The sequence below is a fragment of the Equus quagga genome, chromosome 19 (genome assembly GCF_021613505.1).
Source record: "Equus quagga isolate Etosha38 chromosome 19, UCLA_HA_Equagga_1.0, whole genome shotgun sequence".
Classification (NCBI taxonomy): Eukaryota; Metazoa; Chordata; class Mammalia; order Perissodactyla; family Equidae; genus Equus; species Equus quagga.
The window spans coordinates 25,987,085-26,011,841 of record NC_060285.1 but is presented as its reverse complement, the minus strand read 5'-3'; the positions used below and the strand labels follow the sequence as shown (position 1 = coordinate 26,011,841).

At 39.0% G+C, this 24,757-nt stretch overlaps 1 protein-coding gene across 1 annotated transcript; it reads right to left on the bottom strand.

Moving 5' to 3' along the window:
• Positions 1 to 1,307: 1,307 nt before the first annotated feature.
• NDUFA12 (NADH:ubiquinone oxidoreductase subunit A12) lies at positions 1,308 to 23,841 on the bottom strand. The gene is made up of 4 exons (XM_046645977.1): positions 23,681 to 23,841; positions 22,696 to 22,778; positions 18,783 to 18,870; positions 1,308 to 1,583 (listed from the first exon to the last, which is right to left on the bottom strand). The coding sequence occupies exons 1-4, from the start codon at positions 23,764 to 23,766 to the stop codon at positions 1,403 to 1,405; spliced, it is 438 nt and encodes a 145-aa protein (XP_046501933.1). The 5' UTR covers positions 23,767 to 23,841; the 3' UTR covers positions 1,308 to 1,402.
• Positions 23,842 to 24,757: the final 916 nt, after the last annotated feature.

The window sequence follows — 24,757 nt, the reverse complement described above, 5'->3', positions numbered from 1 at the left end:
GGTATTCCCTACTCTATGTCAACATATTGGACTAACGTGACATCCTATGGTTGGTGAGGCATTAAATGTCCTTGTGTAGCAAATGCCTACAGTTGACATCCATGGGACAGATTTATGAAGCTATTTCTGTCTCTGCTGGGTAAAAGCAAACAACTGCTGGTGGACTCTACAAACCAAAACGGATAAAAATGCAGTGGTTGGACCAATAGTTACATATCAAATGCCAGAGGCTGTACCAAATTGCTCCAATAAAAGACCATTTCAGGAACAGCAGCTACAATTTGGATCACCTCAAGATTAAGTTTTATTGTAGAGGCCATGGTCATTCTCCAAGGCCCATCAACTTTTCTCACTGGTCAAATGGAAATACACCATACACTTGAGGATATGATAGGAACTACCACATTTGTATCTTTCTACCCTTTGATGGTTGTACTAACTTCTGTAATTACCCAGAGATATACTGCTTTTTCACTTGTTATTTTGGTAGGGAAGGAATGCTCCATGCATTTCCCTTTGCCTTCTACCACAGGAACACATATTCCTCAGGGCAGGTAGCCAATGTTGAGATTCTGCAAAGGACATCCATCCCATCTACACTTAGGAGTTGAGGAAATAAACCATGCGATGGGGAAAAGGGGAGAGTTCAGTGTTCCAGTGGGCTTACTGGAATTGGGTCCAATCTGTCTCCCCTAACCTCTGTTCTGACCATGGTGTTCTCAATACCCCCAAAGTTGGTGCTAATTTGGAATAAGTGTCCACTGACCCCTGAAAATTCTGGATATTTCTTTTTCAAGTATACATCACCTGAAGAGTAGCTGGGAGGAATGTTCATAGTACACATAGCAATTATTACAGCACAGCCCTTAAATCAAGGGTTCTGGTCCTAGGAATTAACTCAGGTCTAGGACTTAAGACAGAAGCTGTGATCTTCTAGCTTGATTCAAGCGTCTGTTATCTAGATATATAACTTTGGCTTCAAAAAAAATCAGGTTAGCATCCAAGGTGGCTGCCTGTTGCTTTCATTCCTAGAGACACTAAGATTACTTAACCAGAGTCAGAGATTGCTGCAAATTAGACCGTTTCCTAAGTACCCCCTCCTTCACCTTCTCCCTTCCTATAAGAACCACATCCTATGGTAGCGGGGCAGAGGCACGAAGCACAGACACGACCACTGGGGCAAGGGGGAACTGTACACCAGGCAGCTCTCTCAACAGAAGTTTACTTCAATTACCCATGTCTGTAAGCTTCTATTTTGCAGTTGATAAATGACAAAGTTAAGGGCAAAAAGGCACAAAAGACACTGCTTAATCAAACAATTTTAATTAGGTCAATAATAAGCAGTAAAAGCAATTACATGAAATCCCCATATTTTACATGTTTAAATTGTTTTTCATTGTCTTTACTTGTAAGGTGTTGAAGGTGGGACCCACTCCTGAATCTTCTTTCTAGTGGTGGAATAAGGTACATATTGTTCTGGAGTGCCACTCACGTTGAATTTATGGTTTGTCCAAATGAATTTACGAGCAGTAGGTGGTTTTGTTGTTGGAGGATCATCAGTCATGGAGTGAAGCCAACGATGCCTTAAAGAAGGAAAAAAGACAGTTATGAAGAGGCAGTGTAGCGTAGTGGGAGGAGGGTTAAGAGGACAGCTCTGGAGCTATTTTGTTACTTGAGCTCAAATCTCAGCTCCATCACTTACTAGCTGAACTTTTCTATGCCTTAGTTTTGTCATCTGAACATCTTTACTTCCTAAAGATGTTTAAGGATTAAATGAATAATACACATAAAGCACCGAGAAAAATACCTGTGCATAGCAGGGACTCAACCAATGTTACCTATTGCTATTATCATTAATTACTGTATTTCATCAAATCTAGGACACTATCAACTTTAAGGTATGCCCTAATTATCTTTGAGAAAGAAAAATGCTGCCTATTAAATTATGATACTATTGATTATAACACGTATCCTAACTTTAGATGCTAAAATGCATTTTAGAATTGATGAAATACAGTATCACTATTCGATGCTGGAGGCTGACTCTGGAGTTTCAGTCTGCTCAGGTTGCTCTGGCTCATGAAGCTCTAGTCTGAAAGCCAGTGAGGCTCCTGCTGAAGAAGAAGGTCTCTGCATGTATCTTAAATTCAAGCATAAGTCAGAACACTGGAGAACATACAATTTCTTATATTAAAATTATTAAATCACAGCCCAGAGTTCACAAGTGTTTCAGCTTTAAGAGTTTAACAGTTTAATTTCAAAGGGTATTTGCTGGGAGATGCCAGCAATCTGTCCTTAAAGAAGGAAGCTGGGGAGTTGGCCCCAGAGCCAAGTGGTTAAGTTCGTGTACTCCGCTCCGGTGGCCCAGGGATTTGCCGGTTCGGATGCTGGGAGTGGACATGGCACTGCTCATCAGGCCATGTTGAGGTGGCATCCCACATAGTACAGCCAGAGGCACTCACAATTAGAATATACAACTGTGTACTGGGGGGCTTTGGGGAGAAGAGGAAGGAAAAAAAAAAAAAAGAGAGAAGATTGGCAACAGTTCAACAGTTGTTAGTTCAGGTGCCAACCTAAAAAAAAAGAAGGAAGCTGGGTGCTTCCTTCGAGTACACAGAGGAATGTCTCTCTAATGACAGATAAAGGAAGAACCAAAATCCAAGGGAAAAAGAGCAGACTTCAGCAGGAAGCTGAGTTTATATGGTAAAGTAGGGGAGAGAGAATTCATACCAGATCTTCCAAGGCTTGGAGCTCACAAGACAGAGATGACCCTGTGGGAAAAGGGACTGAGGGGACAGGCATAGAACTGCAGCTCCAAGAAAAAAACAGATTGCCCAGCTACAGAGAAAAGGGCAAGAGGAGGAAGTTTCAGTAAAATAACTAAGACTGAAGCTAATGAGAAAAATTTATGATGCTAATTAAGTTTAAGAATATTTGCTAGCAATAAGTGATAGATATAGCTAGGGAACTGGCTAAAACCAATAAGAAGAGAGATAAAATATTATTACTGTTGCTCTATTTGTGTCTACAGATAATTGTATCACGATCAGCTAACACAATGAACAATGAAGTCTGTATACACTGGGCTGGTGTCTCTTCCATCCTCCAAAGGAAACTGGGGATTAGTGAAAGTGACCTGGACCAATAAACCACGACTATTAACATGAGCTCTGAAACCCTGCGAGACACTACAGTGGTGAGACAGGCTCCACGAGCCACTCAAAGGAGGGATTAGCTGTCAAAATCAAGGCTGTTACTTATCAAGAGGCTTTATGTAAGCTTAAGGCACAGCAGAAATATTTAACTTTTGCCTTGTTGAGTCAGCTTAAGTAACTAAAGAAAAATTTTATTTAAATAATTGCTGTCAAGACTCCTGAAGGTTAAAATGATATTTAAGGAACCACAGTCCAAAGCTTTTATATGCCCATTCAGTTACTGTAGCTCACGGAGAAATAGAAGATGCTAAAGAAAACTAAAAGATATTTTTTACCACAATGCACAAAATCTGAAAATGTTTATCCAGTAAGGATACCAGCAAGTCAGGGAATGAGTAAATGATAATTTATTCTCATTACAGCAGTATAAGGAACTATAAGAAACAAGAAAATGTTTATAGTCTGCTAGGCTAATACATCTCCTCTGTTACAGTTGTTATTAAATAAAAGCTAAAGAAATCATACCTTTCAGATCTCCACACCAAACAGTTTTTGCAAAACAGGTTTTCAGCTGGGTCCTTTTTATTCCAATTAATTTAAGGCACTAACTGACTAACAGCACTGTCTAGAAGTGTGTTGCAGCCAGCATTAGATCCACCTCAATTTTATATCACTGTTATTATCTTCAAGGACAAAATATGAAATTACTTAAATTTGATGATACAAGGTTGGTGAGACTACAAATAAGGAGACTGGCAGAAAGGCAAAAAGTTATAAATAAAAAAGATAAATATTTATAATGAAAATATATTACATTTTGAGGAAAACTCAGTACTCAAACATATTGAAGTTGTGTCAAAATAACTGGAAACAAAGGTATTAAATCACAATTACAACACAACTCAAATGGAAACAAATCTCCTAAGTGGTTGATCGTATTTTCAGTTAAGAGGAAAAAGTGTGTCAAGAAATAGGGGGGAAAAAAAGCAACAGGGAAAGAAGACTTCTCCCATCTTTGAAAAGATACTGCTTCACTTAACCAGCCCTAGTTTGAGGCTGTCGGCCATTCAAAGTGCAAAACAAAGCGATGCACTTGTGAAGGAAGACTAGAACAGCCGAACAGCAAATTTAAGGAATAAAAATATACATCACATAAAATAATTTTTAAAAATCAGTGTAAACGAAAACAGTCTTTAAGGTTGGCATTAACAACAGAGATAAGAAAGCATAATCCTCCCTTTCAGAAAATCTCAGAGATAAAACATTACCAAGTAACAGCCAACAACAACATTAAAATAGAGGCAGTTTTGAATTTCCTTCTCTTTGGATGACATACATACATTATTAACTTGGGGAATCAAGGCTGACTTCTGACCATAATGTTCATGTTTTAGATGGTTTTCCTTAACATCAAAGAGCGCAGAAATGCCAAAGATTTTTCAATTTTTCAAATAAATGTGAAAGACTACAGAAAAACTTCCAGATTGTTTTTTGAGGTAAAAATATTCATCATTCTAAAACTGTTTTTAGTTCATGAAACATAGTCACACATACACTCAGTCACTTATTTAATATCAATCTAGGTACTTCATATTTTAAAATTGAGGACACAGAATTGAAATGACTTTTCCAAGGTCCCACAGCATGTACGATACAGAGCTGAGGCTTGAACTCAGCTTCCCAATGGCCGAAGAGAACCTTTTGACCAGAAACTTAATTATAATCAATAGATGAAACGTGGGTTAGGATTATGATGGTATCTAAGTATCAGCCAAAATCCTGAGATCAATCTAACACCAGGATCAGATTGACAAATTTAACAAATTTAAAAAACAGTTCATTAAACGATAGCCAATTCAAACTTAACTCAGTAACTATTATTATTATTATTTTGAGGAAGATTAGCCCTGAGCTAACATCTGCCACGAACCCTCTTCTTTTTTGTTGAGGAAGATTGGCCCTGAGCTAACATCAATGCCCATCTTCCTCTACTTTATATGTGGGATGCCTACCACAGCATGGCTTGACAAGCGGTGCATAGGTCCACACCCAGGATCTGAACCAGTGAATCCCAGGCCGCTGAAGTGGAGCACGCAAACACAACCGTTGCGCCACTGGGCCAGCCCCAGTAACTATTACTTTTAATTAAATGCAATCTGAATCAAAATTCCAATAGGGTTTGACAATTATAATTCTAAGGATAAGCTTAAATTTTATCCAAGAAAATTTTGAAAACTCACAACAGTCAGGAAGCTTGGCATTACCAGACATTAAAGTCTCAAACATTAGAATGGTATAAAAACTGCTACAAAAGTACAATGATAAAACAGAATAAAATCCCCCAGACTAAAGTATATATAAGGTTGGCATTTCAAATTATTGGGGAAAGTCAACACTTCTCAACAAATTATGCTAGGATAATTAATTTTGTTGGGGGAAAAGAAATCAAGTTAGATTTCCCGTCATATATCAAATAGATTCCAGACAGATTAATAATGCTCAGATACAATATGGGTGAATATTTATAAGATATATTGATGCTTATACAATTTGAAGGACCATTTCTAAGCTTAATATCAAAGGCAAAAAGCAATAAAGAAAAAAATGGCAATTTTACTACATAAAAATTGAAATACCTATCTCCTACAACTCTGCAAACAAAAGTAAAGAATAAAAGAAATGGGGAAATATCTGTAATACACAGAAAAGTAGTTCATCTATCATTACAAATCGCAAAGAAAAGTCAAACATCCAATAGAAAAACAGACAAAAGACATTAAAAGTCATAAAAGGAAAAAATAAAAATGGCAAACAAAAAAGAGCTTAATGAAAGCAATGCAATTTAAAACAAGATATAACTTTTTACTTGCTAAACTGGCAAAGACTAAAAAAAATAATAATACCCAATATTGGTGAAGTTATAGAAAAATCAACACTCATATACAGATGACTGTATCTACCTGAGAATGCATATTGAGGGCAATTTTGCAGTAGGTACCAAAACCTTATGAGACATGTAGTATACTCCTGGATGCAACAATTTTACTTGTAGGAAATCGCCTTAAGGAAATGAGGCTGAGTGGGTATATGCTTAAGTACAAGAAAGTTGTCCACAGTTCAACTTATAACAGTGAAAAAACGGAAAGAACAAAACCAAGAATAACAGGGAATATTTAAATAATTCATGGCATATCCATATGACGGAAGATTAAAGTGTCATTAAAAATTATGTTACAGAGCATATTTTATGATGAGAAAACATTAAGTCTAAAAAGCAGGTTATTTACTTTATTTAACAATACTCAGCATTTATAAGTCATGGGCATCATTCTAAACACTTCACAAATATTAACTCCTTTAATCCTTATAACAACTCTAGGAGACAGATATTATCTCAATTTAATAAAGGAGGAAACTGGGGCACCAAGAGTTTAAATAACTTGCCAAGGTAGTGGAGCCAGGATTCAAATCCAGGCTCTCTCTTCAAAAAGCCCACTTACATTAAAAACAAAAACAAAAGGATGCATATGCATAGAAAAAGAAGAGATTAGAAGACTATATATGGGGGTGGTCTGGTGGCATAGTGGTTAAGTTGGCGTGCTCCACTTCGGTAGCCCAGGGTTCACAGGTTCAGATAGCTGGCACAGACCTTGCACTGCTCGTCAAGACATGCTGTGGTGGCATCCCATGTACAACAGAGGAAGATTGGCTTAGATGTTAGCTCAGGGCAGTCATCCTCACCAAAAAAAAAAAAAAGAAGACTATATCATCAAAGCGTTCAAGTTTATCTCTGTGTGGTAGGATAATAGGTTATTTTTATTTGCTTTGTTATTTCCTGTAAGGAACATGTACTACTTTATAAGAAGAAAGAAAGCTATTAAAAAGAAAAATCGTTCTAATCCAAACCAGCTAGAGATGTTTTCTTTTTCTTTTCTTTTTTTTTTTTTGAGGAAGATTAGCCCAGAGCTAACATCTGCTGCCAATCCTCCTCTTTTTGCTGAGGAAGCCTGGCCCTGAGTTAACACCCGTGCCCATCTTCCTCTACTTTATTTGTGGGACGCCTACCACAGTATGGCTTGCCAAGTTGTGCCACGTCCACACTTGGGATCCGAAGTGGTGAACCCCAGGCCGCTCAAGCGGAACGTGCAAACTTAACCGCTGCGCCACCAGGCTGGCCCCTAGAGATGCTTTCTAAATCCTGCCCAAGTCATCTGTCATTTATTTTGAGACTATAAATAGGTCATGTCTACTTCTAACCTCATTTCATCCCACTCAAGCCATCATTAAAAAAACAAAATCAGTCTCTCTGAAGCGCTCATGTTTTAGTGGCAGAAAGACTGTTTCTCTCAGTCTGCCTTCATGGAAACGTTTTCTAAGTCAATTCCACACCTCAGTGCCATTCACCACAGTCACACAGAAAAGGTTCAAATTGTTTTTTAAAATCTAAAAACCTCAAAATTTTCTATATATGACTATTTCTAATTTATCAACACAATAAAGATTTATTCTGGAAATTGGAATCAAGGGCAGTGCCTTGTTCACCAAGAGTAACACATAGTTTATTTCCACACCCCAGGTATGAAATTTTCCAACAACTCATCTTTGTAAAATGTTAGAATCAGTCTTAAACAAGGCACTAAACAGTAAGTGAAATGTGTTAAACGAAAGATGAATTTAAATAATCAAAACAATCTTGTCTTCTGCTTATAATGAACACATTTTAACACAGAAAAATTAAAAAAGTAACATTCTGTAACACAGGAAAATCTACCTAAACATGCAGTTTATAGTTTTTCAGAATACAGCCTCTTAATATTTTGATTTTCTGGATCAGAAAATAAAGTAAACATTAGGATTTATTTTGAAAAGAATCTTGTAACTCATTGTACTGAGTAACACATTTCAATTCAGTTCAAAGAGTATTTTACACAATAATCACTATCTGAAAAAGGCTAGATTAAGCAGATACACTAAGAGGAAGAAGACAATATTCTCTGCCATTGAGAGAAGGCATTTATTTAGGGGAATAATATTTTAAAAGACTATAAGAAATGATTCAGTGGGACAAGGGTATTAAAAAGGACAGGTTGAAGTCAGAATGGAATGCAGAGGTAAATCTGCTTCAAATTCACACAAAAGCTATGAAAGCAGTGACAGATATACCCTATGTGGATCAGCTAAAAGAAGGGAAGAGAATCATTGTATCCAAAAAACAAAATAACAGTTGTTTCAAGTAAAACAGCATATCTACATTCATGCAACAAATATTTATCGAGCAACTACTATGTGCTAGACACTGTTTTAGGGAACACAACAGTGAACAAAGTTCTTATCATGAAGAAGCATGGTACTTGGGTAAACATTAAATAATAAATAAAAAAATGCCAGGCAGAGGTAAATGCTACCAAGGGAAAAACCAGAGCAGGGCAAGGGGACAGAGGGTGAGAGAATAGGGCCCTTTGAGATGGGTAGTTTGAGGAGCCACTGGAGCAGGCACTCGAATAGAGTGAAGGCATGAGCCGTGCAACATCTGGGGAAACAGCTAGTGCAAAGTAACCGATGTGGGAGCTGCTCACTGTTCAAGGAAAAGCGAGAAGGCCAATGTGGCTATGTTGAGAGTCAGCAGAGCAGTGAACAGGACAGTGTGTGCAGGGCCTGGCAAGGCCGAGATCAGGTAAGGCCTTGCAGACCACGTAAAGAGCTGGGGGTTCAATTCTCACCACGATGGGAAGCCAAGGGGATAGGTAGTTCTGGGCAGAGATGTGATGTGATCTGATTTACACTTTAAAATAATCACTCTAATTACGTAGTAGAGAATACTAATATATTGCAAGAATGTAATCAGACCAGTTCAGAGGTTATAGAAGTCCAGGCAAGAGATAATTGTGGCTTGGACCAGGATAATAGTCACAGGAATAGTGATCAGATGTGGGATATATTCAGAAAGTAAAGCAGAAAGAACTTGCTGAGAGAGAGGATATTAGAGAAAGAAGAGTTGAGGATGACTCGTAAATTTTTGCCTTGAGTAAATAAGAGGTTAAGTGCCTAGGAACATTTTGCTTGATAGGTTTGTTAATCTACCTACACTGGGCATTTGAAAAAAATGAAAATACATTACATTTATAAATGTGACCTAAAATGCTTAAAGGAATGCAATTAACTAAGCCTGCAAAGGGAGATAATTGTTTAGGAGAATTTAATCCTTTCCATTAGAGTTTATCAAACATTCACCAAAGAACAAGAGAATATTATTGTTCTTTATTTTTACGCAAAAAATATTCAGTTTACTAATCTTGTTATCCTATTTATAAATTGAATCTCAGGGCTTAAGAACAATTAGGTTTTAAAATTTGCAGCTGTAATAAATAGAATATTATTTTTAAGCCCAAATTGCCATTAATCCTTTCAACATACAAAAGCCCCTCAGACACTAAAAAACTCAAACTGACAACGAGAATATTTAGTGAAATGGGGAAAATATCTGTGATATATTAAATGAGGGGAGGGGGAAGCAAACAAAATATTGTGTATAATAAACAGATATGTATATATACACATATATTTATCTATACAAGTTATTTATAATCACAAACCTTCTTTTAAAGAAGGTGTGACCAATTAAACTACAATCTGTTCTCCACACTGTGATCCTTTAAAAACATTCCATCTCTACTCAAAAGCAGACCGACCCTCAAATATTTGCTGAATCAGTGAATGAAATGTTAACTGCTTGTTTCTGGGCCAAGGAGTTAAAGTTTATTTTTGTTTCCACCTTGTATTTCTCTGGATTTTCCAAGTTTTTTGTAACAATTGTACACTTTTAAAATACATACATACATATATATATATATATATATATATATATTTTTTTTTTTTTTTTTGGTGAGGAAGAGATTGGTCCTGAGCTAATATCTGTTGCCAATCTTCTTCTTTTTGCTTGAGGAAGACTGTTGCTGAGCTAACACCGTGCCAATCTCCCTCTATTTTGTATGTGTGATGCCGCCACAGCATGGCTTGATGAGCAGCGTGTAGGTCTGTGCCCAGGATCCAAACCCATGAACCCCGGGCCACCAAAGTGGAGCAAGTGAGCTTAACCACTACACCACCAGGCTGGGCCCCAGGAAAAAAACATTTTAACAAGGATTATAAGGATTGTTTTAATAACATGGAAAATTGCTTATTATATTGAGAGAGAAAACAGAAAATAAAATTGACTATGAATATGAACACAACTATCTAAAAAATTATTTAAAAGGACTAAAGGAAATATACCAAATGTTGACAGAGGTTGTCTCTTAGGAGTCTGTGTGGATTATGCCTGCCCTCCTCCAGATTCTTTAAACTCCTCTGATCTCTGTAGATTTTTTCAAGAGCAGATCCCATTTAGATTCAATGAAGTTCATAGTGCTAAACCACCATGGACACTTCTCTGTCCTTATCTTACTTGACATCTCAGTAATAATCAACACAGCTAGTCTTTCCATGTTTGTTGAATGCTAATCTCTCTTGCCTTTCCTCTTAGCTTGCTAGCTACTTCTCATTCTTTGCTGGCTTGACCTCTGTCCTAAGCTCCAGATTCAGATATCCAGCTGTTTACATGACATTTCAATTCACTTGGATTTCTGACAGGTATCTCAAACTTACTATGTCCAAAAAAGGCTTCTGATCCCAACCCTCCACCTCCCCAACCTACCTTTCTCCTAGTCTTCCCCTCTGAATGAACCGTGCCACCACCTATCCAACCTCTCAAGCCTGAAACCTAAGAACCATCCTTGATTCCTCTCTATCACCTCCAAGTAATCCCCCCATCTGCTACCCTACTTCTCTACAAAGGCGTCTAGAACATCTTATGCCAAGTGAAAAAAAGCTGACCACAATGATGTTAAGTATCTCATATAAATCAACCATACAAGAGCAAAAACATTTGTGAATTTCACCATGGCACTGGAAAAATCTTCAAGGACAAAATTATTTTCTGTTAAAAAAAAGAAACCTTTCAGGGGCTGGCCCCATGGCATAGTGGTTAAGTTCAGTGCGCTCTGCTTTGGTGGGCCGGGTTTGTGGGTTCGGATCCTGGGTGTGGACCTATACCACTCATCAGCGGCCATGCTATGGCAGTGACCCACATACAGAATAGAGGAAGACTGGCACAGATGTTAGCTCAGGGCCAATCTTCCTCAAGCCAAAAAAGAGGAAGATTGGCAATTGATGTTGGCTCGGGGCGAATCTTCCTCATCAAAAAAAAAAAAAGAAATCTTTCAACATACACTATTATTTTTAAAAGAATATATTTATGTATTACTTGGTAATTAACCATGAATTTTAATAAGAAAAATCAATATACAAGGAGACTAATGTACTACATGGAGGAAGAAGAGACACGTTACTTAGAAATGAACAGAAGGTGCCACCAAGTGGGGAAAAAAGTATATACACAGTAGAGAAAAATCTACACAAGCCGTGTTTTTTTTTTTTTAACTTGGTACAAAGGATTTCAGAGTTCCAATACTTTAAATCACAAAAAAAGCGTCTTTGTTTCTCCTGATGTAAGTGAAAACAGTAATTTTATACTATTACGCATAAAATAGCCAAAACTTTCTACCTTTCTACCCTCAACAACATTTTATCTTGTCAAATTTCATGTAGATACTGATTACTTACTTGGTTTATTACTATAAAAATGAAAATAAGGACTTTTGTGCATTAATGTATAGATGGTGTTAATTAGCTAACAAAGATAAAATTAAGGGCAATCAAAAATGGTAAAAAACGGTATTTGCAATCCACTGAAATACCTTGAGTATTCTATTCAATCAAGTTAAACTAATATAAATTCCAAAGAAAGAAATTAAAATCTCATTGCTGATCCCATAAGAGAATAAGACTTAGATAAGAAAATGAAGGTACTGTAACAAAGAAAAATAACAGACGCTAAGTTATAGTACAGTATTAGTCTACCAGTTAGTACTCATTAAGTGACTATAAACTCTAAGAAAGCAAGGACCATATATTTTGCTCACCACTGTGAATGGATAAACTTATCAGTGCCTGACACAGAGTGGGCTGCTCAAAAAATATTTGTTGAATGACTGAGCTGTTTGTAAGCTGAGCACTGCACCAGGTCCTAGGTAGTAAGTTTTTTATTTTCAAAGTATGTGTAGCTCCACTGCCCATTCCTGATGTTTGCACCATCATGTACACCTTTTATTAATCTACTGGTAGACCTAGCAGCTTTACTGGCTGCTGACAGATTCAAAGAAATGAAGGCCTTGTGACAACATAGATAAAATGAACTCATTTTCCTACAAGATTCCTAATGTTCCCACAAGGTTAGGGAACATTAAGTGAACCACAGAAGTTCATTAAAGATATGCTCTGACTCCTTCAAAAACACTGATGCTTCTGAAGGGAAACCCTTCTCTAGGTGAGATTATGCAGCTACTGAACGGACTCACAGACTATCACAGGCACACTTGGCATCAGATGACTCAGAAGGACGGAGGACAGGAACCAGCCTTGTGAGCTGGGCGGTATCACGTGTTCCTCTCACTGGGAGTCTTTGCAGTAGTTCATGCAGGTGACAGTTCACTCAGCCATCCAGGAGCTATTTTGACACCCTAAATGACACAGCACAGGCTCAAGGGAGATGAGAGCCACATCAGACAGGAGCCGGAGCTGCCCTGACCTAAAAGCTTCACGCTCCACAGAAGCTAACACCTCTAATAACAACAGCGCCAGAGGCATGGCTTCAGGATCCCCACTCCCACAAGGGACATGCCAGTTCCAAGAGCAGCAGCACAGCGAAGTCCAAACATAGCTAACTCATCAGGCATTTACAATTCCTCTCAATCCAGCGGCAATTTACCAATCAAGGATGAGTTTTATCTAGCAATATGGTTGATACAACCTAATGTGGTTTCCAGGGTAAGAGAGCTAAGCATTTAACTGAAGGTCAGATTCTCTTAACCCTTTTACCCATAATTATGAAGTTAAATTGTTTACTACACTAGGTAAAACCACACTAAGTCCTATCTCCAGCACCAACCCCTATCCTGACCTCCAGACCCATGTTTTCAACCGTCTACCCACCATCCCCACTTGGTTGTCTAACAGGTCTCTCATACTGAACATGGACAAAGTAGAACTCTTGTTTACCCCCCCCTTCCAATTCTGCTTCCCTCATCCTACCCTGCCTTCCTCTTCTCAGTAAATGCACCTCCAGTAGTTCAGTTCAAACATCTTGAAGTCATCCATCCTTGAATCCTTTTTGTCTCGAAATCCAATCCATCAGCAGATCCTGTTGACTCCATCTTACTTCAAAATATATCCCTGTGGCAGGCAGCCTCTAAAATGGCCTCCAATGAGCACATCCTCCTGGCATTCACCCCCTTGTGATACCCCTCTCCTTCAGCGTGGGCTAGACTTACTGACTTACTTCTGAGAAACAGAACACAGCGAAGTGTGGGATGTCACTTCTGAGATTAGGTTTTAAAAGACCATGGCTTCCATCCTGGGTGCCCTCTTTCGCTCACTCTGATTGCTCGCTCTGAGCAAGCCAGCTGCCATGTTATGAGGTGTCTTTGTGGAGGGACCCACATGAGTGAGCTCAGAAGCAAATCTTCTGAGGTTCACAGCCATGTGAATGAGTTTGGCAGTGGATCCTTTCCAAGTCAAACTTTGCAATGACTGCAGACCCAGGGGCCATCTTGACTGCAGCCTTGTGAGAGACCATGTCCCAGAGGTATCCAGCCAAGCTGCACTCAAATTCTTTACCCACAGAAACTGTGAGATTATGTTCATTGTTTCAAACTAAATTTGGGATAACCTATTACACAGTAATAGATAGCTGATACAATCCCAAATCTCACAACCTGCATCACTAGCACCTGATTCAGCCATCATCATCTCTGGCCCAGACAACTGCACAAACAGCTTCCTCAGTGATTAGTCTACTTGCGCATGGCTCTCTTCCTCTCTTCACAGCACAGAAATGCTTTAAAAATGTAAATCAGAGTCCAAAAGCCATTAGGTGTGGCCAAACAAGGTAGGCATCTGTGCTCGGCATGGGTGTGGGTAGAGGGAGTGCTGCAGTAGCCCAGTAACATGTCAGAACCTGTATGGGGAGATGAGGGTGCCCACACAGGCAGCGTGGGAGGGTGGCAACCTGGTGTGGGGTGTTGGAGGCAAAGTGGGGTAAGGAGGGAGTCCAATGTGGGGGATGGCAGCAACGGGAACCTGGTTACACACAGTGGAACTGATCAAATACATAACTATATTAAGAAAAAAGCAGATACAAATATGGAAAGAGAAAACTAGAATATAACCTGTGGTATTGGACTGGAATCATGGCATTGTTATAGACCTACAGTTTTCAATATATAGAGAGAAAAAGAGATGCAGACATAGAAATATACACACACACACACACACACAATCATAACATATATTCCCTAGCTTCTCCACTGAGAGGGCCTGAGAGCACTGACACTCCAACAGCAATGAGCATACCTCGCACTCAAATCTTAGTTTCTAAATACAATTTTCCACTAAAAAAACGGTAAGCAGGAAAACAAAACAAGCAAACACAGGGCTCCTCAGGGAAATGACTGTCTCCATGGGTGATATAGGGAAAACAAAAGATGAACCTGGAACGTGTTTTGTCAGAAAGCAAGAAAGTTCTCCAAGAATGGCGGGGACATGTCAAAAGGACCCCAAATGCAGCTTGGATAAGTTCTCACTAATTGAGTTCAATTTGAGCAATAAAAGAAGCAATCACAGTCATGGATTATAACTCATTGATTAAAATAAGAGTTCATACTTATATAAATAAATAAATGAGTAGATTGAAAGTTTGATGAGCAACGGGATAGTAATATAACCTCAAAGTATCTTTGCACATAATGCTAATTAATTTCAAATGAAAATAAGTAACTTTGGAATCAAGAAACCTGGCAGACACACCCTAATTAAGTGATAGATGTTATCAGTAATGACACAAATCAAAATCAGGTCCCATTTAATAGAATGCAACAGTAAGAATCCGACACTGCTTCTGTGACATTCCTGCCAAAGATGCATAGCCTGAATCTCGTCATGAGGAAACACTGGTCAAACCCACATTGAGGGACATTCTACAACATAACTGGCCTGTAAATTTCACAAGTGTCAAGGTCATAAAAATCAAGGAAAAGCTGAGGAACCAATTCAGTGTGAGAGAAACTAGAGAGAAATGAGATCCACATGAAATGCACAATTAGATTCTCTTGCTATAATGGACATTGTTGGGACAAGTGATGAAAGTTGAACAGAGTCTGAAGATTAGACAGCAGTGGTGCATCATTGTTAATTTCCTGACTTTGATGGTTATATTGTGGTTATGTAGGAGAATGTCTTTCTTTGTAGGAATTACACACTAAAGCATCCGTGAATGAAAGGGCATCACTTTGGCAACTTACTTTGAAATGACTCAAATACTTGTAACTTTTCAGAAAGTTTGGGATTGCTCCCAATTTTAAAAAATTGTAAAACACATCACATCCTGCCTTACCTTCCAGTGACTTCCAAAGAAATTTAGAAAAAAAGCCAAAGTGTTTACCATGACTTACAAGATCCACATGGTCTAGGCCCTAGCAATTCTCTTACCTCATTGCTTAACATCGTGCCCTCACTCACTCCTTTACAGCCAAATTGGCCGTATTGCTGTTCTTTGAACACAAGTAATGCATCTCAAATACACAGGGCTTTTGCACCTCCGGTTCCTGCTGCCTGGAGCTCTTCACCACCCAACCCCTCTTTGCTCCCCCCTGCAAATGTCACTTCCTCAAAGAAGGCTTCCCTAACCCCTGTATAAAATAGCCACCTGACCCTCTCCTTGCTCTTTATCCCTTTATGAATGCCAGCTTCATATTATCTTCCTTGCATTTATCATTGCCTAAAGTACATAACACATTTCTTTTTCTGCCTCCTCCATGAGAGCAAGGACTTTGTTTTATTCACTGTTGTATCCCCAGTGCCTACAAAAGCTCTTGGCACCTGGTAGGTACACAATAAATAGTTAACTGAATGAATGAAGATGATAAATTGTATTTGTTATTCATTACTCTACATTTAAGACAATACCTGGCTTTCTAGTTAAATATAAATCAACTCAACTTCAAATTTATTCAAATTTAATCAAAGGTATGACCCACAGATTTAGAATTCTACGATGCAGTATTACACTCAGAGAAAAGGGAGTCTGAGAAACAAACAGGTGAGCTTGTCCACCACCACATGTGACAAGCCTTCAAGCTTCCCTTACAAGCAAGGGTCACCAAAGGTACTCAGCCCTTAGGAGGCTCCAACACATAAAGAAATTCAGCTTGGTATCCTCAGTTACCCTCAGGCACCTGCTAGAGTGATGTCTTCTACAGCTTTCAGCTTCTTTTTCACGTGATCTCAGATCACATAAAAGGACTTACTTGGCTGAACAGTACTTTTATCTTTTCAGATTTTTTTTACCATTTTACACTTTTAAGTGTGTTTCACCTCACATAATTTAAGTCAGTTCCCTCCCCCACCCCCTTAATCATCCAAAATATAGACCCTGAGCACCCATGTTAGATGAGGGCTTTGAACAAGGCAGCCCACATGCCTTCCACATCATCCCAGGACCAACGCCACCCAAAAAACAATCAACTAAACAAAAACTAGGAGGACACCTCACCTGTTAAAGCCAACATCCCACTTTGACACCTTGGTCTCAAATAGTGCCCCTGACATAGAGAATGCTGCTTTGGAGAAGGGAGACAGTTCTAAACTTAAAGTTACAGCTCCTCAGACCTTAATAGAACCACAGGTTATTATTTCCCATTAAAAAGAGCACAAAAACCAGCCTCAAATGTAGCATCAGTGCTGCTTTCTCATGTTGAGCCAACGAGTTTTATTATAAACACACAATCCAACATCATTATTTTCAAACTACATCACTGACAGGAGCCAATGCTCCCAATTAGTTCAAGTAGTAAATCAAAGGTTGAAAACAGCGTGTAGCTGAAATCTTACACAAATTTTGTTTAGCTCACACATTTTTGTTTTAAACTATTCTGTCCAATCAAGTAGCCTATTTTTATTTAAATAAAATTTTAAAAATTCGCTTTCTTAGTTGCATTAGCCACATTTCAAAGTGCTTTGGGCCACATGTGACTAGTGGCTACCCTACTAGATGGCAGATATAGAACATTTCCATCATCACAGAATGGTCTATTGGATAGCGCTGTATTTAAATTGACAAATATTTTTAAAAATCAACATTAAAAAAAATAAGGAATCTCACAAAGAAATACAGACTTCCACTTTCTCGTGGAAAATTTTATCTAGAAATCCCTGGCTGAATTCTCACCTAATGGAACTAGGGAGAGATAAATAGGGCTGCTGCTTTCTTTTATGGACTATGTGCTTTTCAGTTCATTACAGTCCCCACTATTCCCTATTGCCTCACATCTGCACTTCACTCACTTATGTCACACGCCTAGATTTCTAATTGAGTCTACAGAATGGAAGTGAATAGTACTCTGAGATTATCCCAGTTTCTACTCAATAGAGCCCCAAACTATTCTTGATGATCAAGTTCAACTAAAATAAAATGTCACAGATAACGTGATACACTTATTCCTAGTTGGTAGAATTTTCCAGACCAACTAGAAAGGATCTCCAGAGTTTAATTGTATAGCAACCATATGATATTATTTCAGCAATCTATGAAATAGATATAAGTACGATGCTTTAAAATATTTTATACAAAACTTGGTAATATAAGTAAAAGAATCTAGAGTTTTATTTCAAAATAGGTATATTATAAAATTATAGTTTTTAGAGACTTAAAAAATTTGGGCACTCTCATTTTACAGATGAGAAAACTAAGCCCCAGAGAGGTTAAGGAACTTGCCTGAAGTCAACTGCCAAATAAAATCAAAGTCAGAGTTCTTTTTGCCTTTCCCTTCACTCACAGCCAGGTGATACTGTGGTACACTGTTTCTCTGCAAAGACAGCCACACTATATATATATCCCAACATATAATGTGATGTTGACACACCTCCATCAAGAGGTAGAGTCTATGTTCTCTCCTCTTGAACTTGGGCAGAGTTTTCTAATTGCCTTGACCAATGAAATGCAGAATCGATACAAGATGATTTCCAAGACCAAGCTGGATAAGGCAATATGGCTTCTGCCTGGCACCCTCTCTCAGAGCCTGAGGATGCTCAGGCTACCTGAGGGTGTTCCCTTCCAATGCCCCAGATGACAGCCACCGTCAACTGCCAGACACTGAGTGAACAAGTCCTCAGATGACTCTAGTATCCAGCCTTTGAGTCTTCTACCTGAATCCTCAGAAGTCCTAGAGCAGAGATAAGCCATCCTTGTTGTGCCTCCTCTGGACTCCTGACCCACAAAAACTACAAGAGATACATACTTAATGGGATTTTAAGCCACTAAGTTTTAGGGTAACTTATTGTGTAGCCACTGTAACTGGGACAGATGCTTTCAGAACACCACTTACTGCCTTATAAATAAACAGATATCCAATAAATATTTGTGTAATAAAACAAATATTGCCAAGTCAAATAAAATAAAATGTTGACTTAGCTTACCATTCAGGGGGCACCATGCTTCCATCTACATCCCAGTATGTGTTTTTGCCATTCATTTCCGTAGTATATATAACCCATCGGTGACGGCCTGCGTGGAAAGATGAATGTTTAGAAAGATGTGAGGAAATACAGACAACCTTTAAAAAAAACCCCACAATTGCAGAACATCAAAGAAACCAAACTTCTTATTAAGAAAATACTTTTATACATAAGAGAAATGTTAGAGGAATAGCGTCCTGGGTGTATTAGTGAAGGCAAGCTCCGAGAAGTATGTGGAAGCTTTTATTAGCAGCTTGGTGGCCACCACAGCAAAGTCCCCACACAGGGACTAAGACTCACTCTGTGGGTGGGGCTTAGGCCTCCCCCACAGTGGAGAACCCTTGCTTCTCCCCCAGGCCCCCAGCCAGGGCAGTTGTGGAGAGGGTAGGAGAAGGTGTTCCCAGCTGTTCAGGGTATTCAGGAAAGGAAGTGCTGCTCCTCCTGGGACCAGGGCAGAAGAAACGTACTCACAGCAATTGTTCTTGAATTACATGTTTCCATATAAATATTTTAAAATGACCACTGGAGATCCTTTTGGAAATTGGTGGTTATAAATAATAAGTAAACATTATAGATGATGGTTAGATAAGTAGGACAGTTGATATCATCAAAATAGTATGGCTGCATTCTCTATTTAACAAATTTTTGTCAAATGGTTTGGGGGCCTAACCACAATACACAAAACTGTTTCTATTGGGACCTCAAGCTGGGCAAAGATTTGGATTCCAATCAAGAGTTTGTCACTTATTATCAGTGGATATTAGGCAAATTTCATGAGCCTCAGTTTCTTTATCTATTAAAAGTAGATGATTTATACCTAAATCTTAAAGTTGCTATGAAAACTAAATATCACACACATACACCTAGTTCAGCATTGGGCATATAAGTATATAAGTTTTAATTCCTTCTATTTCTTCCTCAGGGCCTCCACCCCTCAAATAGGTAATACTGAATCCATCTCTATAATGAATTTTAAAGAAATAAGCAAAAGGTAATCTGCATTTACAGAGTTTTCCTGGGTAAATATATAATTAACAAATATCGACTAATGCTATCTAAACATGATCTTATCTATTAAAAGAAATACAGATTTCAGTCAGGATTTGCTTCTTCTATTAGAGAAATCAATCTTGAGAATAAGTAAAAGCAAACTATAACCCAGTGAGGCGGGGAAATGTGAAGGCAGATGGAGGAAACCTTGGGAATGGTTTCATAGAGTTAGGCAATGATGATAGAGCTGGGCCTTAACAATCTTGAAATATATATATATAAATTTTAAATGTGCATATTCAGACTCAACAATTCCACTTCCAGGAATTTATTCTTAGACTATTTAAACAAACAAATGTGGATGTAATTATAAGTAAGTTCACTGCAGCATTGTTTGTAATAGCAAAAAGTCGAAGGCAATCTAAATGTTATCAATAGTGAGGGGTTTGAAAAAATAATGGTTCTTCCATACAGTGGAATATTGTGTTGCAATTAAAAAGACTGCTCTGAAAAAAATTTTAAATAAGAAAACACAAACAAATGCCCAAACAAAAAAGAAGGCTACAGATACATCCAACTTACAAATATGGAAAAATGGCCCATGATTTATTTTTATTTTTATTTTTGGTGAGGAAGATATGCCCTGAGGTAACATCTTTTGCCAGTCTTCCTCTTTTTGCTTGAGGAAGACGGGCCCTGAGCTAACATCTGTGCCAATCTTCCTCCACTTGGCATGTGGGATGCCCCCACAGCATGGCTTGACGAGTGGTTTGCGCCCCAGACCTGTGCGAACCCCAGGCTGCCAAAGCAGAGTGTATGAACTTAACCACTATGCCGCCGGGCCTAATGGCCCATGATTTTTAAGTAAAAATATTTCAGTTTATATACAATATGCATAACAAAATCCCATGAAATAAAAAAAAGTGTACATTTATAGATTTATTAATGAATCTTTAAAAAATATATATGCTAAACTATTAAAAGAAGTAAAATTACAAGGGGTGGGAGGTTTCATTTTTCATTTTATATACCAAATTTTAATGTTTTACGACAGCATATATTATTTTTCAAATTAGCAAAAATAAAGATATTTCCAACATGAAGAAAGAAGGAAGGAAAAAAAAAGATGGAAGGAAATTTAAAGCTACAGTTTGTAACAATAAAGTGAGTAGAAAAAACACTGGCCTGCGGCTCTGCTACTACCTAGTTGTGTTATTTAAGTCTTTTTGGTTCAGACGTTTCCTCGGGCCTCAGTTTCTTCATCTATAAAACAACAGTTCTTAGACAATCTCTTAAAATCTATTCCAGGTCTAAAACTCTATGATTTGTGTTAATACTAAAAATATTACGGTTTTAGAGTATTAAGACCTTGTTTACCTCTTGTAGACCAGCTTGCTTCCAATGCAACCACACATGGACACATCGTTTACATATTCCTAAAAACATTCTTAAACTCAATGACTCAGTTTCTTCATCTGTAAAATGGGGGGCGGGGGCAGGAGGATTAAAGCATCTCAAGGAGACGTGGAAGATTAAAGCAGACAATGTATGTTATGTGTTTAGCACAGCACTGGCACACGGTAAGCACTCAATAAATGCTAGGCCATTATTACTTCATAGTATATTTTTTTCCCCTGGATGAAGACTAATATTTTTTTCCTCTTTGATACTTTTCATCTCAATCAAGAGAGAAACATTTTATAATAATAAAAGTAACAAATGCAGATGGTAAAAAAATTCAATAGCTCAGGTAATAACAACAACAACAATGGTACTAATACTTATTGAGCACTTACGTGCTAAGCATTAGGCCAGTGGTTCTCAACAGGGGGGAATTCTGTCCACAGGACGCTTGGCAGTCTGGAGACATTTTTGGTGTCAAAACTGCAGAGGGGAGATGCCACTGGCATCTAGGGGGGAGACGCCAGCGATGTTGCTAAATATTCTATAATACACAGAACAGCTCCTCACGGCAAAGAATTATCTGGCCCATAGGGTCAACAGTGCTGAGGCTGCGACATTAGGATAAGCTCCATTCACTTTTCATCTATTTTTTTATATAACTTTATGAGGCAAATATTATTATCATTCTATTTTATAGATAAAGAAACTGAGGCTTAGAGAAGTTAATCAACCCACAAAGTTAAAAAGCGGAGGGACAAATGGTTGAACCCCCACCTTCTGATTCCACCTCTAAGTTTCTTGAGTTTCCTTCCAAAATTTAATACAGACACAAAAAACATATTTTTTCCTTTTCAGGCTACCAAACACTGTTCTGCACCTGGAGTTTTTCATGTCACATACATCTTTGACATCTATATAAAATTTATGTTTATATCATTCTTAATAGATACAAAGTGTTCTAAAAATATGTAATTCATCAGAACCCAACTGATGAACACTAATGTTGCTTTTAGAATTTACTACTAAAACAATGCTGCCATGGGTCTCTTTGATTTGCAAGGATATTTGTAGGATGAATTCTCAGAAGTAGAAATGCTGGGACAAAGGGTAAATGCAATGTAAATTTTGACAAATACTACCAAATGTCCTCCAAAAAGACTGTGTTAACCTATAATTCTCCTACGGCCTTTCCCCACATTGAGATTTATCAGATTGGCAAATACTTCAAAATTTGATAGGTGAAAAACAGCACTGTTTTTTGAGTTGCATTTCTGTAATGACACAGGAGGATGAGCATCCTTTCACGCCTTTGTTGGTCCTTTAGTTTTCTTTCTCTGTAAATTACCTTTTTTCCCTTTTCTAGTGAATTCTTCACCCTTTTTAAGTGCTTTGTAAAAGCTCCTTGTATATTATGAAAAATAGAGTGAAATCAAATCTCAATCTCACTCCCATGAGTCAAACCAAAAAATACAGCACTCACCAAAAAATTGCTTGTTGTCTTCATAGTATTTGTTTCCATACTTGTCTTCCCCCACTAAGGTACCAACCCTCGCATCATTTGCCCTGTGAACGACCAAAAGAAAACAGACACTTTAGAATGATTCTTCTTTCAAAACACAAACGTAAACAAGGTGACAATACCAACTTCCAGAAACCAAGGTTGCCGCATCAACTAGAACACGAGGCGCAGCTGGGCAGGGTTACCAGCTGTATGCTTCCAGCCTTCACCTCCAGGCTCACGCCACCCACTGCTGAACAATCAGCCTTCGGGTAAGAGCTCTAGAACCCCTGCTCGTGTCGCCCCCAGCACCGTGTAGACAGCACGAGCAAAGATACACTGACCCAACTGACGTGCTTAAAGCACACTGAATACACAGGTGCTGTATCTTCAAATTACCAGACTCCTTTTACCCACTATCCCTAGGCCAGGAGGCACCAGAGTTAACAAAAACCTTCAGGAAGTCAAGAAGCCAACGTAATTCATCTTAAAAGAACACTTTGATTTCCTGGCTCTTGCCTTCTACGCTGGGTCTCCAGTTCGGCTTCCGCGGACGATGCGGCTCGTCCAACTGGCGCCTGTCAGGACTCGACGGGACCCGACGATCGCCTCGCCCCCCGCCTCGCTGCACAGAGGAGGCACCCGGGAGCCGGGGAGGGAGAGGCTACCCCAAGGTCACACGGGGCGCGTGTGGCCACGCTCATCACGCCGCAGGAAGCAGGGCAGGGGCGCTGCCCAGACGCCCTGGCCTCCACCTCGCAGCTCTGTCTCCAGAGCCGGCTTCGGTCCCGTGTCCGGGAGAGCCCTGGAGAGAGGCTTCGCTCGCGGAAGCCAGGCCGAGATGTGCCGGCTGCCCTTGACAAGAGCTGCAGATTCTCCAAGGTGACCCAAGTCCGGGCCCCTTTTCAAAAAACCGGCCAGCGCAAGTCCAGCGCCAGCGGCCGAGCGCAGGGCCCTGGCCGCCTACCTGAAGAAAACTCGCAGGTAGCCGCGGAGGCCGCCGTGGCCGCTGATCCGCTGCAGCCCGCGCCTCAGGACCTGCAGGAACTCCATCTTGCTCCGCAGGCACAGCCTCCCGGGTGCGCCGCACAAAACACACCGGGAGGAAGCGTCCACTCAGCTGCAGGGAGCCCACGACAGAAGGTTCCCACCCAGGAGCAGCGCGGCAAGGTAGTTCTGCGCATGCGCGAGTCTGGAGCTCCCCCGTGCGGCCGCTTTCCGGTTTCGAAAAAAGGCTTGGTTGATTTTCCTCAGCATCAAGGGCACGGTAAACTTCTAGGGAGTTTTTAGAGGTTGCATTTAGAAGGCAGGACATGTAGTGGGAAACTCACCTAGACTAGGCTTCTACAGGTGGAGGTTCCTCCTTTGGGGACCCTGGTTTCCTTATCTAAAATGATTGGCTCAGACTGTTCTAAAAATTCTTTCTAGTGCCAAGATTCTTTCGAAACAAGATACCATTAAGGGCACAACCAGAAGGACCTACAACTAAAATATACAACCATGTACTGGGGGGCTTTGGGGAGAACAAGAAAAAGAAGAAGAAGAAAAAAGAAGATTGGCAACAGATGTTAGGTCAGGTGCCAATCTTAAAAAAAAAAAGATACCATTAAGAAATTCAATATTGAGCACATAATAATGTTGCACATTCAATATTGAGTCCATATAGCGTTCTGTAGGTAGGCAATCGAAGAGGGGGAGTAGAAAAGTATGAGATTAAGTATCTACTCTCCAGGATTTGATGATTTAGTTGCAACGTTAAAATTCAAAATTTAAACATTTAAAATGTATTATTAGAAAAATAATCTGTGCATAATATTTAAATGTTTTAAATAATGAAGAAGGGTGTTAACATTATTGTTTCTAATTTTCTAGCATCTATCTTTATGATTTTAAATATGCTTTAAAACCTATATTCCTTGACCCATCAATTTAGAACATTCTCTGATTCCAAACTACTATTTGAGATGAGAAATGTACCCACATGGTCACTTCCTTCACCACTTCTCATCCTATGCTCTTCTAGACTCCAATCTACTATATCATT

Bases quoted from the DNA above. Each gene is read 5' to 3' on its own strand.
- NDUFA12 (XM_046645977.1), bottom strand. From the start codon at position 23,766: ATGGAGTTCCTGCAGGTCCTGAGGCGCGGGCTGCAGCGGATCAGCGGC. The intron at 22,779-23,680 runs GTAGGCGGCCAG...GGTCGTTCACAG, and splicing joins TACCTGCGAGTTTTCTTCAG to GGCAAATGATGCGAGGGTTG. The intron at 1,584-18,782 runs GTAAGCTAAGTC...TCCTTCTTTAAG, and splicing joins AGCATGGTGCCCCCTGAATG to GCATCGTTGGCTTCACTCCA.